The sequence below is a fragment of the Meles meles genome, chromosome 9 (genome assembly GCF_922984935.1).
Source record: "Meles meles chromosome 9, mMelMel3.1 paternal haplotype, whole genome shotgun sequence".
Taxonomy (NCBI): Eukaryota; Metazoa; Chordata; class Mammalia; order Carnivora; family Mustelidae; genus Meles; species Meles meles.
This window is the reverse complement of record NC_060074.1, coordinates 87,794,402-87,812,500: the sequence shown is the minus strand read 5'-3', so window position 1 is coordinate 87,812,500 and position 18,099 is coordinate 87,794,402. Positions and strand designations below refer to the sequence as shown.

The 18,099-nt window shown below is 36.5% G+C and overlaps 1 protein-coding gene across 13 annotated transcripts in view; it reads right to left on the bottom strand.

Moving 5' to 3' along the window:
• GTDC1 (glycosyltransferase like domain containing 1) overlaps positions 1–18,099 on the bottom strand; it is a 395,678-nt gene that overhangs the window by 16,160 nt on the left and 361,419 nt on the right. For all 13 annotated transcript variants that reach the window (XR_006820273.1, XM_046018869.1, XM_046018871.1 and 10 more), the window contains one exon: positions 11,592–11,701. Coding sequence is in view for 12 of the 13 variants with exons in the window: in XM_046018869.1 (XP_045874825.1) it covers positions 11,592–11,701 (110 nt within the window). In the remaining variant the exon portion in view is untranslated. The remainder of the gene's footprint in view (positions 1–11,591; positions 11,702–18,099) is intronic.

The window sequence follows — 18,099 nt, the reverse complement described above, 5'->3', positions numbered from 1 at the left end:
GAGAGGAAAGATGCACGAAGCCTTAGGAAGTTGAAGGCAGCAAAGGCTTACAGAATGGAACACTGGGCAACTATAGTCAGACACGAGGGTGGCTGGATCATCGTGACAACCTCGATCAATGGTTCTCAACTGCCTGAGGGTGGGAGCTGGGACTGGGAATGCAGACAGATATCAGGATGATAAAGACTAAAATACATTTTGAAAAAGCAGAATTATTATACTTCTTTTCACAATAAGAAAATGTCACTACATGAGATTTTTTTCCAGGAAGTGTCACTATGTGAAATCCCCTTGGGGGTGTGACATGCACTTCACATGCCCTTATCTCCCACATCCCTTCTAGTTTTAACCTCTTTTGGGTGACTTTATTTTATGGATAAGTAAACAAAGCCCAAGAGAGGTGGCGTGGCTGATCGATGGCAGAGCTGTGAGCAGATCCTGACCCTTTCAAATTCCAGGACAGAATTCATCCCATTGGACCATGTATCTCTGATGGTTTCCATTTTACAAATGTAACAATTTAGGCCAGGAAGATAGAGCTGAGAAAGTTCACTAGCTGGACCCAGATATTCACTCCCTATTTGGCTGCGTTCTGTCAAGAGACTTCTGGGCTGATAAGACACTGCAGGAAACATGAATTTGTAAAAACAGGCAGGCCTTCTACCACAGTCAAGGAAGTATTACTCTTGGGGCACATCTTATTTTGACCACAGTATACTCCAAATCACGACCATATACAACTGAAGGAATTCAAAAGGAAAAAATCCCAAAGCAAGATTCACCAGCCATATTCTAAGACTTCCTATCTATCCACCTTCTGTCACATACACAAGTACAGACTTTTAAAATTAGGGTCTGTTTCTAGTTTCCTATTGGTTCATTAACGTCTTGACCTTTTCCCATTCGTTATTTAATTAATTCATGTGTTTCCTTCAAGTCTTCCCCAAGTGCACATTTCTCATAAACCTTGAGGGCTCCTGTTTAGGAAAATGAAAGAGCATTTTCTTCAATCATGTTTTCATAGTTACAACTTTGAGAACAACTTCTTGAGACATGTCTGGGAGCAAGGCATAGGATGGATGCCCATGGGATCCATTCTTCGATGTGAAATCACCCAGTCAAACAAAGTGCATAGTAACTTATACAAGAAAAGTATTTTACGTTGCCATCACTATACATGTCATGCTTTTCCAAAAACTGGCTAGTCTTCATTAGGTATGCCTTTACTTTTATTCTTGGGTCCATGTAACTGTTCTATCATACTCCCTGTATTTATACTTGGTTACTGGTAAGATCAGTTTTTTCCCTCCAAAATTTGATTTAGTGTTGATTTCTTTGGATACCATTATATCTATTATTAGCTGTGTGACTTTGTGCAAATTTTTAACTTAGCCCTTTGTGCCTTTGCTGGTACATGGGGGATCGTCATTGTATCTACTGAGAGAACTGTTGTGTATCAAATGGAGTCTCAGAGTACAAGCCTCAGCCTTGCACTGGGCACAGAGTAAGAGCTCAGTAAGTTGCTGTGCTCATGCTATCTTGATGCTTCGGTAAACCTTTATCTATAATGTGTATTTAAAATATATACTTAATTATTCTTCATGAATTATTTTTTTGGTGCACTGAACTATTTATTTTACGTATTCTATTGCTCTCACTGAAGACATTATATTTTAGAGCTGGAATACATATATTAATTTTTGTTAGCTTAAGTTTGTTGGATATTAAATTTATATACAAATTCAGTTTATTTCTGAATCCTCTGTTTTGTTCATTGTCCTACTTTTGAATCTGTAAAGTACTCTTTTAAAAGTTATCACTCCATAGATATTCTGAATATGGTAGGACATGTTTCCCTTTGTTATTCCTTTGCGAGAAAATCCTTTGATATTCTGCACATTTATTTATTTATTTTATATGAATTTTAGAAGTATGCTGTGAAGACATATAAAGTAATATTTTGGCATCTTTATTGGAATCTTGTTAAATTCATAAGTTATCTTAAGAGATACTGTCATTTTTATTACTGTATTTCTTATTTCCTGTCAGGAGCATATATGTCCACATTTATAGAACCTTCCTTGCTTTTCCATTATTTTTTGTCGTTTTCTTCAGAAAAGGACTAAGAGACAGAAGACTTCTGTTTTAAATCATGTTCTTGGGAAACTGATTCTCCCAATCATATTCTTAGGAAAGTAACTTATTTATAAGAAACATGTGAAGATGGCTCTGTCCATCGAGAACCTACCTCAGATCCATGCTACTTAAATGGGGCCAAAATAAATCATTTTCCTCAGCTATACATTTGGGATGCTAAGACTTGTTTGAATGTGTACTACATTGCTGTAAGGATTATCAAGTAATATATTCAAAATTCTTTGAAAATGTTCCAATATAAACAATGGCATGGTATAATGAAACAATTGTAACAACATTTTTGCTTCCCAGACAGTAAGATTCTAGAGGGCAGGAACCTATCTTCTCCTCTTTTTATTCACAATATGGTGCCAGTCCATGATAGGAACTCAGTAAATACTTCTATGTTAGGGGAAGAAGTAGGTAGTAATAACATCACAAACATAAAAGGAGGAAAGGCTTGAGGAATGGTATGGTCTAGAGAGAATGAGTTTATTCAATTTTACTGGCACAGTTCTTTCATTTCATATGTAATAATCTTTTAATTCAACATTGATCCATATATTTATAAGCTTTCCTTCTGTTGGGCTCCCCTATAGCGAAATTTTATACCTTTATATTAATGTGATAAAAGTGATTTGCATTCCTTGAAACTTTCTATTACATCCCTCCCCCAACCTCCCTTAGTGTAGCTGCTCTTCTGAAAATGAGACTGTAGCTGGGAGTGAAAAGAGAAATGGGAGAAGAGGGAAATGTTATATAATCATCCAACATTGACTCCAGAACTAAGGAACAGGAATATGCCAAGATCACAATAATAACCATTGTCATGCCAGATACTAACCAGAAGTTTTCCACATACTGTTCTTAACCTCAAATTAAAGGTGAACCAGAAGGATTTCTATTTGCCAAAATTTAGTTCAGGTTTTCACTTTCCTTGAAACCTTTCTGGTTTCCCAATGTGTAAAACTAAAAGTCGTTCTCCCACGTGTCTGCAGTCAGGAAAGAAGAGCCCAGCTAAAAGGCTTTGGCTGTCCACAGGGGGGAAAATTTTTTTTTTTTTTGTTTAGAATTATCATTTGTGGGAAATTATTAAGTGTGCAAACACATTCCACTGACTTGATATCTTAAGCATTTGCTTTTTTTTTTTTTTAAACCATCAAGGGCTAACAATGTGACCCTGTCATGAGAACTGGTCAAAACTAAAATATTTGCATTGCAGAGCTTCTGGGTTTTTTGGTTCAATTGTAACATGGAGTATGATGGATGCTTTATGTAGCAGAATGGCTTTCAATTTTCTGAATTTAATATAATTAAAATAGTGTCAGAAACAAACTTTTCAGGTTCAGCATCATTAACGTCTTCTTTGGATCCAAAATGCATTAAAGACTCACTCCATATACAAACTCTGAAGGGAAGTCCATGAATCATATAACAAAATCTGCTAGGTAGTTAAGAAAACACTTTCCTCAAAGGAATTGTGCTGAAATCCTCATTTTAACTCATAGAAGTGGGTAGGGCAGGTGGTTTTATTGTTGTATTTCCGTTTCCCATCTTCCCCTCTGTACTGTACAGATGGATTAACTGAGGGTAACAGAGAAAGCTAGGGGACCCAGTCCAAACCTGATCTTCTGACTTCAATTCCTATAAATCAGAGCTTGTCAATGTTGGTACTGTTGATATTTTGGGTTGGATAATGCTTTGTCCTGAAGGGCTGTCCTGTGCATTATAGGATCGTTAGCATCCCTGACCCCTACCCACCACCTGTGAGCAGCACCCTACCCCCAGCAGCTGTAAGAACTAAGAGGTCCCTGGACATTGTCATACGTCCCTTGGGGGTGGAGGACAAAACTACTCATGATGGTCACTATAACCTTTCCAAAATGCTAGGTCACTTGTAAGTGACAAATCGCTCCATTCCCACAGAGGTCAGTTTGGCTTCATATTACTCTGTCTTATGATACACGGTTGCTAGATGTGTCTTCAGACACCAGCTAGGTTGTCTCCAGTGAGAGCTGTGGGGAGTACTCTAACATTTGTTAAGAGTTCTTTATTCAACGGGGATAGATTCACTCAGATTAAGACAGGCATCTTGGATGGGCTTGGTTTTTTTTCTTTGATCAGTCGCAGATCATGATGCATATTAAGGAGCTATGGTGGTCAATAGTGTTATTCACCAAATATTTCTGTTCTTCCCCCATTCTGGGCTCAACTCAGGATTGCATTTCCTGCCCCCCCCCCCCGCCCCCCCGGTCGTGCAGTGCCTTGCAACAAGTTCTGGCCAATACATTGAGTGGAACCTCATGCCAGTTTTAGGATACAGCACTGAATTGTTAATGGAGGATCTCCTAGTTTTCGTATCCATCTGGCATGGTAACTGGCAATGTTTGAGATGGTGGTTGCTTGGGTCTCTCTGCAAGCCTGGTCCCTGAATGTCCACAGTGAGTAGAACATTACTGCCCACGTGTAATAAATATATAGCATGAGTAAGAAATCTTATGTTTCAAGCCATTGAGATTTTAAGACTGTTAGTTCAGCAGAACTCAGCTTATTTTGACTGATGTAAGAGCTGAAAGATGAGAAAAAAACCTGAAAATAGATTTATGTTAAATCAAGGTCTCCTATATAAAATAGAAAACATAATATAAAACCACTTAGGACTTCCTTAAGTCTTACAGTTCTCTATTTTTAGTCATTAACTCTCTTATACTTGAAAAGAGTTTCGATATAGATTTCTACATACCTGATATGGTATGTAAATTGCATTGTTCTCTATGCCCAACTCATTCATTCATTCATTCAGATGATATTTATTGAACACTAAATATGTGACAACTATTATTTGGGGTATCTTTAAAACAAGGATGATTTTGTGGGCTCCCATGTAGAATATACAATGGTATTGGAGGTAGGCTGACAAAGTTTTGAAATGTAGTTTCATAATTGGATGGATGGGTAATTTCAGGCAAGTGACCTAACCTCCCCATGCCTTGCTTCTCTCAGCAGTTAAATGGTAATCACAACAGTGAAGAGTAAGTGAGGCAACGCACAAAGTGCTTAGAACACTACCTGGCACATGCTAGGTGTTCAAGAAAGGATAGTTCTGATGTTTCTAAGGAATGTTATAGTAAGTGATAAATCAAGCTCCGATATGGGACAAGCTGCAAACATCCCAACACATGACTGCTTTATTCATCATTTCATCTTACATGTCTAGCATGGTGCTTGGCCCAAAGAAGATGTTTTAAAAAACCTTTACTGAATATGTATAAAAGTATATAGGGAGGAGGAGACAGACTCCCCAATTTGATTTCTAACCTTTTTTTTTTTTTTAAGATTTTATTTATTTATTTGACAGAGAGAGATCACAAGTAGGCAGACAGGCAGGCAGAACGGGAGGGGGAAGCAGGCTCCCTGCCATCACGACCTGAGCCAAAGGCAGAGGCTTAACCCACTGAGCCACCCAGGCACCCCACTGACTCCTACCCTTGTCTTTAATCTCCTGCTTATCTCACCCATGCTGCGCAGCTCCGAGAACCTGGAATAGTCATTGTGCTAAATCTGTCTACTCTTTTGTAAAATGAAAGGATGACACAAAAGAGCTAGAAACAATGTGTCTATAAACTAGAATCATAATCTACCACACTTTTCAGAATAAGGATAATAAAAGCCTTACGACAATATAATTTGAAAATAATAAACATACTTGAAAATAATCAATAGTATGGAGACTACAAAGTTGTTCTATTACAGTTTTAACATTTCCAAAAGAAACTTAATGGAGATTGTTTCATCAAAAGGGCAGTAAAACTCACTGGCATTAACATCATCACACAGATGTGCCAGATTTCCCTAAGAGATCTGTGGAGAGAGAAAGTGAAGGAAGTTGGAGACAGAGAAATTAATGCACAAACCTGCAACTAAAAGAATAAATTCTGGAGGTCGAAAGCATAACACAGTGATTATAGCCAACAATCCTATATTATATATATCAAAATTGCTAAGAGACTAGATTTTAAATGTGCTCATCACAGAAAAGAAATGATAATTATGTGACACGAGAGAGGTGTTAGCTAAAGCTATAGTGGTAATCATATTACAATACAGAAGTGTATCAAATTAACACGTTGGACACCTTAAACTTATACAATGTTATATATAAGTCATATCTTGATTAAAAAGCAAAAAAAAAAAAAAAAACACCTAATGAGTGGTCCTGCATTCATATATTAAGCCTTTCTTGGTCTTTCAATACATTAAGGTTTGTATGTGAAAGAGAAAAGTTTAACTCACAGATGGTGCAATCAAAATGACGTAAGCCTTCAGAGTCTCAGTCTTTCTACCTATCAAGCGGGATGATAATACATGAGCATTACAGTACATAATGTGGCAAAAGACCAAGTAAGAAGCAAACTGCCAATAAATAGTGGCAATTGATAGCATAATAATTATTATTGCAATTATTTATAGGAAAAGTACTTCTTTGCAAGTGTTAATAGTATTGACAGTAAGTCCTCTGGCTGATATTACAGTGTATGTAAATTGGCTTATGGTATGGGTTTTAGATATGCTCATGTAGCATCCAGAAGAGACAACAGGTAAAGGAATGTAAGCTTGCTAGGTAACCTTTTTGTGAAGTTGGATGATAAGCTAGGGAAAAAAATGATGTTTAAACTTAGGGAAACGGTTCAGAAAACAAGAACACAGAAAGCCATTAGAAGAGTAGTACAAAGTACTACTTAGCTATGTGACCTTACTTACTTTCTCATTTCCTGAGAAAAATGGAGATAGTAATACTGAACAAGACTGTTATGAGAGGTTAGAATTAATATTTGCAAATCGCTTAGACCATGCCTTAGATCACTGGAATACAGTGAGTGCTATGTAAGTGTTTATTAAACCAAGACAATGATACAAATGGTTGAAAATATACAGAATGGCCTGTTAGGAAAACTTTAAAGATTTGGCCAGGTGGTCTTCTAGGAACACAACCTGGAAAGCTACCGGGCTCATTTGTCCATACACAACTTGGACTCCTCTTATGTGCAAGGTGAACTGCTGTAGCCATGAAGAAAGATGACTCACATTTGGAATGACAGAGATGGACCAGAGGCTAAGGCAGAAGGAGCCCCGGGTGAGACTCGTGAGACTGGAAAAGTCATAAATAATATGATACCCCTTCCTGTGGGCTTCAACAGTGCTCCCTAATTATTTCACAGCATCTTAGGTACCTATAACTGTACGTAAGTATCTGCCCAAGGCAGAGCTCCCTGAAGGTGAGTGCTGAGTCTTGTTCACTGTGGAATTCCCCTCCGACAGTGCTCAGTAAGTATACGCCACAGTCAAGCCAAAACTGAGTAATAAGATTAGACCTATAACTACTGAGCACTCAGTTCTTGGGCCCCTGAGGCTCCACACCCCACTTTTAACCCTCCACACTGCTGTAAATAGCTCAATATTAATGTGTGGGAAGGTAGACTGTGATCCCAAGAACATGGCCCTGTGTAAAATCTTAGTCTTTTCTGTAGTGATGGCTTAAAACCACTCAATAGTAAAACTGGCGGAGAAGCCTTTTGCTTAGGGACTTCCTCCAGTCACACTTCTCAGTCCATCCACAAACACCTCAATGCTGCCACAAACAAGATTCACCAGCTTTGCCAATGAATTTTTCTCCCTTCCTTCTGTAGCTATCCATCTTCCAAATTCCTTTCTGTGCTTTCCTTGAGAATCTCTCTGTCATACAACCCTTCTCACTAACCTCTCAGCCACCACTTCAAGAATCACACTTGGATTACCACTGCAGTGTCTTACTGTTGAATCTGCCTACATACCACTGAAAGATAAGGCTTCCTAAAATACAAGTTTCATCACATTTCTTTCCAGTTCACGATCTAGGTTCCTTATTTCTTACTTTTACCTAATCTACTTTGGTTATCAAGAACCTCCATACTTTGGTCCTATTCTACCACACTTCCTACCAAAGCTTCCAAACTCATTTTGTGAGATTAGTACTACTCTGATACCAAAAGCAGAGAAGGACACAAAACACACACACACACACACACACACACACACACACACACACACACACCAGACCAATATTCCTGATGAACATAGATGCAAAAACCCTCAACACAATATGAGCAAACTGAATTCAACAAGACATTAAAAGGATCATACATCATGATCAAGTGGGATCTGTAAACCACTCAATGTAATACACCATATTAACAAAATGAAAAATAAAAATCATATGATCACTTTAATAAATGTAGAAAAAGCCTCTGGCAAAATTCAATATTCATTTATGAAAACTCTTAATAAAGAGGGTATAGAGGAAATGTACCTCAACATAATAGAAGCCATTTATGACAAACCCACATCTAACATCATACTCAAAAGTGAAAAGCTAAAAAGTGGAAAGCTTTTCCTCTAAGGTAAGAATCAAGGGCACCTGGCTGGCTCAGTCAATAGAATGTGTGACTCTTGATCTCAGGGTTGTGAATTTGAGACCCACGTTAGGTGTGGAAATTGCTTAAAAATAAGACTTTTTTTTGTTTGTTTTAAAGAATTTGCCTAAGATCAGAATCAAGACAAGGATGTCCACTCTAGCCACTTTTATTCAACACAGTACTAGAAGTCCTAGCCATAGCAATTAGGTAAGAAAAAGAAATAAAAGTCATACAGATTGGATAGGAAGAAGCAAAACTATCCCTATTTGCAAATAATATGACACTATACATAGAAAAATCTAAAGAGTCCACCAAAAACTGTTAGAAATAATAAATGAATTTAGTAAAGATGAAGAATACAAAATTGATGTATAAAAATCTGTTTCATTTTTATATACTAATAACAAACTATTGGAAAGAGAATTTAAGAAAACAATTCCATTTATAATTACATCAAAAAGAATAAAATACCTAGGAATAAATTTAATCAAGAAGGCGAAAGACCTATAAACTGAAAACTATAAGACATTGGTGAAGAAACTGAAGAAGACATAAATAAATGGAAAGATATTCTATGCTCATAGAGTGGAAGAATTAACATTGTTAAAATGTCCATACTACCCAAAGCAATCTACAGATTCAATTCAATTTTTATCAAAATTCCAATGACATTTTTCATAGACCTAGAGCAAATAATTCTAAAATGCATATGGAACCACAAAAGAACATGATACCCAAAATAATCCTGAGAAAGAACAACAACACTAAGAGGTATCATGCTCCCTGGTTTCAAACTACATGACAAAGTGATAGTAATCAAAATAGTATAGTATAGGCATTAAAACAGACACCAAGATCAACAGAACAGACTCCAGAAATAAACCCACACACGTATTGTCAATTAATTTACAACAAAGGAGGCAAGAGTATACAGAGGAGGAAAAGTAGACTCTTCAACAAATGGTGTTGGGAAAACTGGACAGCAATCTGCACAAGAATAAAACTGGAGCACTATCTTGTAACATCATACATAATAATCAACTCAATACGCATTAAAGACTCATATGGGAGACCTGAAGCTACAAAACTCCTAGATGAAAACGTGGGCAATAAGCTCCTTGATGTCAGCCTTAGCAGTTCTCTCTCGGCTCTGATTCAAGGAGCAAGGGAAGCAAAAGCAAAAATGAGCAAATGGGATTATATCAAACGAAAAAGCTTCTTCTGCATACCTAAGAGAAGCATCAACAAAATGGAAAGGCAACTAGTGAATGTGAGAGGGTATTTGTAAGTCATATATCCAATAAGGAGCTAACACTGAAAATATATAACGAACTTGTACACCTTAATGACAGAAAAAAAATCAAACAATCTAATTAAAAAATGGCAGAGGATCTGAATGGACATTTTTCCAAAGAAGAAATACAGATGACTAATAGGCACATGAAAAAGATGCTCAGCATCACTAAGCACCAGGGTAATGCAAATCAAAAAGTGAAATGAAATATCAGCTTGTACCTGCTAGAATGGCAATTATCAGAAAGACAAGAAATAACAAATGTTGGCGAGGATGCACAGCAAAGAAAACACTCATGTACTGTTGGTGGGAATGTAAGTTGGTGCAGCTTCTACAGAAAACAGTATGGAAGTTCCTCAAAAATTAAAAAAAATAGGACCAATATAGTATCCAGCAATTCCACTTCTGAGTGTTTATCCAAAGAAAACAAAAATACTAATTTGAAAAGATGTATGTGCCCCTGTGTTCACTGTAGCATTATGTATAATAACCAAGATATGAAAGTAACCTAAATGTCCAATGTCAGATGATAAAGAAGATAAAGACGACTTGAAAACACACACACACACACACACACACACACACACACACACACACACACAGGAATACTACTCAGCCATAAAAAATGAAATTTTGATATCTGCAACATGGTAGACTTTGAAGGCATTATGCTAAGCAAAATAAGTCAGATAGAGAAAGACACATAATGTATGATTTCACTTACATGTGGAATCTAACAAAACAAAACAAAACACAAAACCCCGGACTCATAGATACAGTTAGGCGGTTGCCAGAGGGGAAGAGGGTTGGGGATGAGTGATATGGATGAAAGGGATTAAGAGATACAAACTTGCAGTTACAAAATAAGTAAACCATGGGGATGCAATGTACAACATGGGATACAGTCAGTGATATCGTATTGGCTTTGGAAGGTGACAGAGGGTGACTAGATATATAGTAGTAACTGTCCCCTCTATGTATCCAAATGTCAAATCACTATTGTACTAATATAATATTTTAAGTAATATAACGTTGTATGTCAACTATTCCTCAATTAGAATAATATGAACACTTAAGTGCTTATGAAAGGGGTCAGGATGCTCATCTTACTGACCCAAACATGCCCACTGAGGATGAGGGCAAAGGAAATGGCTCTGACAAGGCTCCGTGTGGAATTAAGGATGAGAAGACCTGCTGCCATCAGCTTCAGATTTTTGTTTCTGCAACTCAATAAAAAAAGCCACCGGCCAGTGACAACTAGATGTAGACTGTGGGCTACTCCACATTACAAGTCTGATGCCAAAATGCTTTACACAGTCCACCTAACAGATGGTAATGTATTTCAGCCATTACCGGTGCAAGCAAGATTCAAACCAGTGACCCCAGGGGTGAAAGGTTGTATATCCAATTACAAATTCCCACTTTCCTTAAGTGTTAAGATGCCTAAAGCAATATATTTTATTTACATCAAGTTACATTGTATAAACTATATTTGATAAAAGAGATGACTTCACGTTCTCAACTTAAATCAAGGAATGCTTAGTTAAGTATTTTTTTAATTGAATCACACTTTAATGCCATCGTATAATCTTTTGGTTAACAGTGCTCATCTTGATTATTCTAACAAAGGGAAACATGGAAATTAATACTTAAGTTGTAGAGCTTATGCCATCTATAAAATTATACATTAGGAAATTCAAAAGAGATACCTGGGACATCTGTGAAGGTTTCTCCAAGGACAGACACGTGGAAATTGAGTCCTAAATCCTTAAGGTGCATCAGTACCTTAAAAAAACTCTCCGGATCTTTATCATGCTCCCTGGAAATAAACACACAAAATATAACTTGTGAAACCTTAGGGTATTTGTTAGAAACAATGTTTTCACTTTTCATAGTATCAACTCCTTTTGTGGTCTATTGCTAGTTAAGGGAACCTCTGGCATCCAAGCGGAGATTTCCCCCTATAACCTTAAATTGCAGCATCAGCATTGAGTGATTTCATGAATGTAACTTCTCTCTCATGAATCAAAACCCAGTTCTATTGAAATCTTAAGGCTCTGCAGCCTTTTATTAAAGGAGGAATCTATCTTGTTTTTCACATTTTTTTTTTTTTTTGGTTAGACTATAGAAAGTCTAGTGTATTTCCCTTTCTCCTAAAATGTTTAATTTTCCACTTAACACAGGTTTTTTAACAAAAGAAAAGACCAGTCTTCAAAGGACGATTCTCTACTGATCATGAGAATGTACCAAAGATGTTTTTCATTTTCATGGGTATGAATACCTTCCTCTCACATTTGCTGAGCCCCTTTGTGCCCACAAGGAACGCACAATTTAGGGAGCAAGATTACAGACTCTCTCACTAATCTCTCATTTTAAATAATTGAATGGAGAATTATAAATACATCAAAAGGGGGTAGGCCTGAGTGTAAGTCCGCTGAGTATTAACTCAGGAGTGGAGGTTAGTCAACTCATAAAAGAATAGTAATAAAGATAATTCTTTCATTTAGTAGAGGCTTTTGAAAAACATGGATTATTTTTGTTTGTTTAGCTTGTCAGTCTTCTTTATAATGACAGAATGAGAGGCGAAAGGACACCAAAATAAATAAAAAAAATTCATCAGTTCAAGAAATCACATTAAAATGAAATGAGTTATTTTTTACATTGTAAGGTGTGAATATTTCAGTATTTTTTGCATTTAATTGCACTGTTTCAAATTATCTTATTTCAGACAGATGTGGACCAGATGTTTTCAAAATATTTGTTTTTTTATTTATAATTCAGAATTTTAACTTATTTTTTTATTTTACAGGGAAATAGTTATATATCAGCAATTGAATTTCTCATTTACCAACTAATTATGTAAAATAAATCTGTAAATTGATCAAACTGCTATATGAAATATGAAAATTACATCATTCAGGAAATCTCATGAAAAATGACATCTGCAACCCTAAATGTGTTAATTCACAATTCAGTCAATATTTTCAGTATCAAGAATTAAAACAAATGCATCTTCTGATTAACATTTTTAAAACAGCATTTATAATTTTATGGAATTATAAGATCTTATAGAATTTGAGTTCTGTAACAACTTATTTTAAGCTCTATATCTCTTGATTTGATTTACTTCAAATAATAAAGAATGCAATGGTGAAATGTTGATCGCTTTTTAAAATGATGCATATTATATACATGTACCATTGGGAAGTTTTTGGATAGTTTTCATATATACTGTATACGCTGTGGGCAAGAACGAAGACTCAAAACAGTTTGAAAGTAAAGAATACACCATATGCTATCTTCAACCATTTCAATCAAATAGCTGCTACCTAATCTGTAATATGTTCTTTTGGTCTGATTCTCTGGGAAGTACTTAGATGAAAAAAAATGGAAACAATATAACATAATATATCTTAAAGAGAGAGTAAGACTATAGGGAAATCTAGCCACTCTGTTCTCTAAATTTTTCATTTTGAGTTCCAAAAATTTTGGCTATAGATCCTCAAGAGAATATTTATTCTAAATAGTTTCTGCTGTTTTGTTTGTTTGTTTGTTTTGTATTAAACTTAAAATAGATGCAGCTTGGGGTTGGGAGGAGGTTTAATCAGGGAGAAGCTGTAGTTCTGAAAAGATTCCAATATGTTTTCAGGGCAGCAGGTTTTATGAACCTTCACTTTCGGCGTTTCCATACAAGATAAATGCATTACAATCCTACTGTATCTTTTCGATTTTTAAAAATGTTTTTATTCAATTCCTTTAAATGAAAAATAAAGCACTTCACCCATTTCTTCAGGTATTCTTATAGGTGGACAAAAGCTTTCATATTCAACAGTCACTTTGCATAAGAACACACAAAAAGAGGTTTGTATGAATCCCTCTCTTGTTTAAACTATAATATATGGACGAATGTAAAGTGAGATTTTTCTTCCCCAAAATTATCCCTCAGGAAAAGAGGCGTTTTATACTAAAGTCCTTCTAACGTCTCTCGTAATACTGGGCACTCTCTCAATTACTTTATTTCCAACAAAGCACTGTTTGGGAAAGTTGCATTAACCTGAAACAATACCTAACGGTGACAGTTTTGGATGGTGGGAGCAGTCATTCACTCGATGGGACTGGCAAAAACAGAAGCAAAGGAATTTAATATCGACTTAGTAATTATTTTGAGAGACATCACCTAACAGTTCAAAGTGCTGAACGTTGTTGAAAACAAGTATTTTAAAGATCACTAAAAAAAAAAGTAACAGAGTAAGTCGTTATTAGGGATTGTGAGTAGTAAGTAGGTTTTTATAGCTAAGGAAAAGATTTCCAGTGATGACAGTTTCCCAAGTCTTGCACCCCAAGCAGCTTAGACAGGGATCCAGATGACAGGTGCTGGAAACATGCCAGCTTCCTGAAAAGATGGCACCCACCATACTGATGTCAAGAATGCACGGAAGGGGAATTTGGGCTAAAACTGCTTCATGAGATTTAAGGGTGGGAAAAGAGCAATACCTCTAAAATTATTTTACAGGATGTATGCTTTGAAGTACTATTTATATCTAAATTAGTAGATCATATAAGTAGATACTCTATTTCATTTATGTCCCTCAAAGTTACATAATGAATTTTGCTAAACTTTTCTCTCAGTTTTCTCTTTAGAAAAATGAGAAATTTCCTAACATTCAGATGATCATTAGATGCTGTGCATCCAATTTAGTATTAGGTATTTAGCCACAGCCATATTATCAAGGCACGAATGACAGTCAAGGGCAGAGCTCAATATATTTTTTTTTTTTAAATATTTTATTTATTTGACAGAGAGAAATCACAACTAGGCCGAGAGGTGGGCAGAGAGAGAGGAGGAAGCAGGCTCCCTGCTAAGCAGAGAGCCTGATGCGGGGCTCAATCCCAGAACCCTGGGATCATGACCTGAGCTGAAGGCAGCGGCCTTAACCCACTGAGCCACCCAGGCTCCCCGAGCTCAATATATTTTGATGGGTGAGGAACTCATTCCAAATATCCAAAGGGTCATCCATAGAATCTATCCCAGCATTCATGATATTATGAACCCATTTAGCAGAGTATATGAATCTGTCTTAAATTTCTTTCTAAGAAATCTAATGTGAAGCTCTCATATTTATAATTTTAGCACAAAGCATTAAATATAGGGTGGAGGATTAAAATAACATAGTGAGTGCCCCTTTTTCCAATAGCTATGAAGATTTAAGCACACATTTAATAATACACTCAGTTCTCTATGTAACCATACTTGTAAACTTACTGGTTCCTAAACATTCTTTTGCTCTTATCCATTGCTAATAGGAAACTAAACTGAAATAATGTTTTAGAGGGCAATTTGGTAATATGCACAATAAGCCTGAAAGTGTATATGACTTTTGTCCCAGTAATTTAGAAAATTTAGAAAAGTTACCCTATCAAATAATTAAAGAGGTACACAAATTCAGCTAGATATGTTCATAATAGTATTGGTTTTATAATGGCAGCCATCTGGAAACAACTTAGAGGGATAATAAAGGAATACATTTGGATACATAGGCAATACCACACTGCATTAAAAATAATGCTATAGAGGGGTTCCTGGTTGGCTTAGTCAGAAGAACGTGTGGTTCATGATTTCAGGGTTCTGAGTTCAAAGTACATTATGTGTAGAGATTACTTAAAAATAAAATCTTAAGTGAAAGGTAAATGACAGACTAGTATTTACCATATGAACTGCTTTTATAAGACAAATGGCTGTGTGTACCTTGAAAAAAAGTCTGGGAGGAAGTATAACAAAATGTTAACACGGGTTGTGTTAGGTTTCTTCCCACTCCCTGCCCCCCCCCATGTTTTCTATTATTTAATAAAGATTTTTTAATAGAAATCACTTTTAATGCTTTTAAGGAATTACTCCCCCCCCCCAACATTCTGCCACAAAATTATATTCATAGGATTTTTGGCTGATGTCCAATTTTCAGTATGTATAGTAGCATAATTCCTACTTTCTTCTGCCCCCTCTATATTTGATAGCTGCCCATCAAGCAAACTTGACTGATCTAAAAACATTCTTGAAGATGAGTCAAAGTCCAAGCCTCCCACAATCCCCTCACTCTTGAATAGGTAAGAATGAACAGTCTGGCTGGGAACGAGTTCCTCAGCAGCCCAACTATGGCAGAAGCGACCAGCACGGAAATATTTCAGGCTTACTGGAAGCAGCAGATATAGCAAGAACAGCTTTTATTCCCAAATATTATTCAGAACATTCGAAAAGCATAAACTGTTTCCATGTGTTTTTTCTTCCTATATCTGTTCTCTCTCTGTTGCCTTTCCCGTTTAGTTTTGTAGAGCTAAATTTCTTCTTATTCCTCATTTAACATTCGTTCAGTAAATATTTATTGAGGATTTCTAAGTTCTCCATACTTGTCACTTACACTAAACTGTTACCCTTTCCTATTTTCCCACATAACTTTATCCTTACGGAATGCAATCTCTTTGATATCGTTCCTTCCATTCCCTGGGCAGAAGGCTGGCTCTTTACCCATGCTATTGTTTCCCAGCAGCATGTCACTCTGGACTGAGAGCTCCATGAGGGAAACATAAAGGATGATTAGTTTGTTCACTATAAGTACCCAGTGCCTTGCCAAGGAGCGGAAGACTTTACTTCTGTTTATCAGTATCTGGTTCTTCTCTCTTCTGGGCACACAGAAGACTTCAGGTTTAACTCCTCCCAGTAGGGGAGGCCATAGAACTAGTTCTGGTCTGTGGGATGCAAACTGACTGATTTGTGTTACCTGCAGGGAGAAGTATCTAAGAGTAGTTCTGAATAACACTTTCTTGGGTGCAAAAATCCTTGTGGAGAGCTTGTGTTATGACTTAGGTTACAAAAGGGAGGCAGTCTGGACTGCTACGTGGAGACAAGCCATCTAACCATGCAGCAGACTTTGAGTTAGTGAGGTAAATAAACTTTGTTGTGTTAAGCAGTTGACATGGGGGAGGGATGTTCATCACTGCAGCATAATGTGACCTATACTGACTAATACATTATCTGTGACATAAAATGAGCTGCTCGAAAAAAATGGGTTGAATAAATGAAGGTATGGAAAAAATGATTTACATTCGTAGAGCTCCTGCTATATGTTGATGATTCCAAGCCAGGCACCAGATCATAAATATTCTTCCTCTTAAGATCACACAGAAGAGGTTGAATCTGCATTTGAAATTATGTCTCTGCATTTGAAAGTCATCTTCTTTTTTCTATAGAATCTTTGATTTTTTTCTTTCTTTCTTCCTACACATAATGAGAAGAAAAAGAGTTGGCACCCTCAGTCCATGGTTTTGTTTCCAGCCCAGCAAGGCCTGGACATTCCTTATATTCTTGTGACTTGAGGTTAAAAACCATTGGACAAGAGATGGCAATAAGAATATGTGCAAGTAATAAAAATTATGATCTCTCTAACACCATGGTTTCAAATTTCTTTCCCTTTCTGATATGCTAACCTCCATCTTCATTTCTTTATCATGGAGTACTGCTTTACTTCCAAATTCAGTGATGTGTTCCTCATTCACAAACCTAAAGCTTCCATTTATTACCCTGTGTTAATTGTTATAATCATTTACTTCTCTACTCTCCTTTCTAAGGCCAGTAATGCTTCTCTCTCCTCTACAGACCCAACATAGCAATAATCAGTTCTGGTTTCCCTCCACATTTGTGGTTCTGCATCTTAAATGCTCCTTCGCATAGAATCCAACCGATTGTTCTAGCCACTGACTACTTGACTTCTGTCTCTGTCTCTCTTGGATACTACTAGTGCCCCTCTTTCTCTCATTCTACCAGACCTCCCCACCAATATTTACTTATGGCTGACCAAGACCAAGACTCTCCATTGTGGCTTTCTCTGAAGATTGTTCATGCTGTATTCTGCCCTTCAACTCTACTTTTAGAGAAAGAGTGAAAGGTGCAGTTCAGAGAAAAGTGTCTCTGCCACTGACCTGCAATATGGTTACAGCTATATCACATAACCACTTACAGCCTCACTTGCTTCATCCTTAAAATGGGATAACAGTAATAACCACATTAAAAAAGCCAGTTGTTAGGAATGAAAAAATTCCTGGCACCCTGGAGATCTACAATAAACTTTCATTCTCTTCATCTTTGGTACTGGTAGTATTTTATTTATTTTTTAAAAATTAAAAAAAAGATTTTATTTCTTTATTTGAAAGAGAGAATGAGAGAGA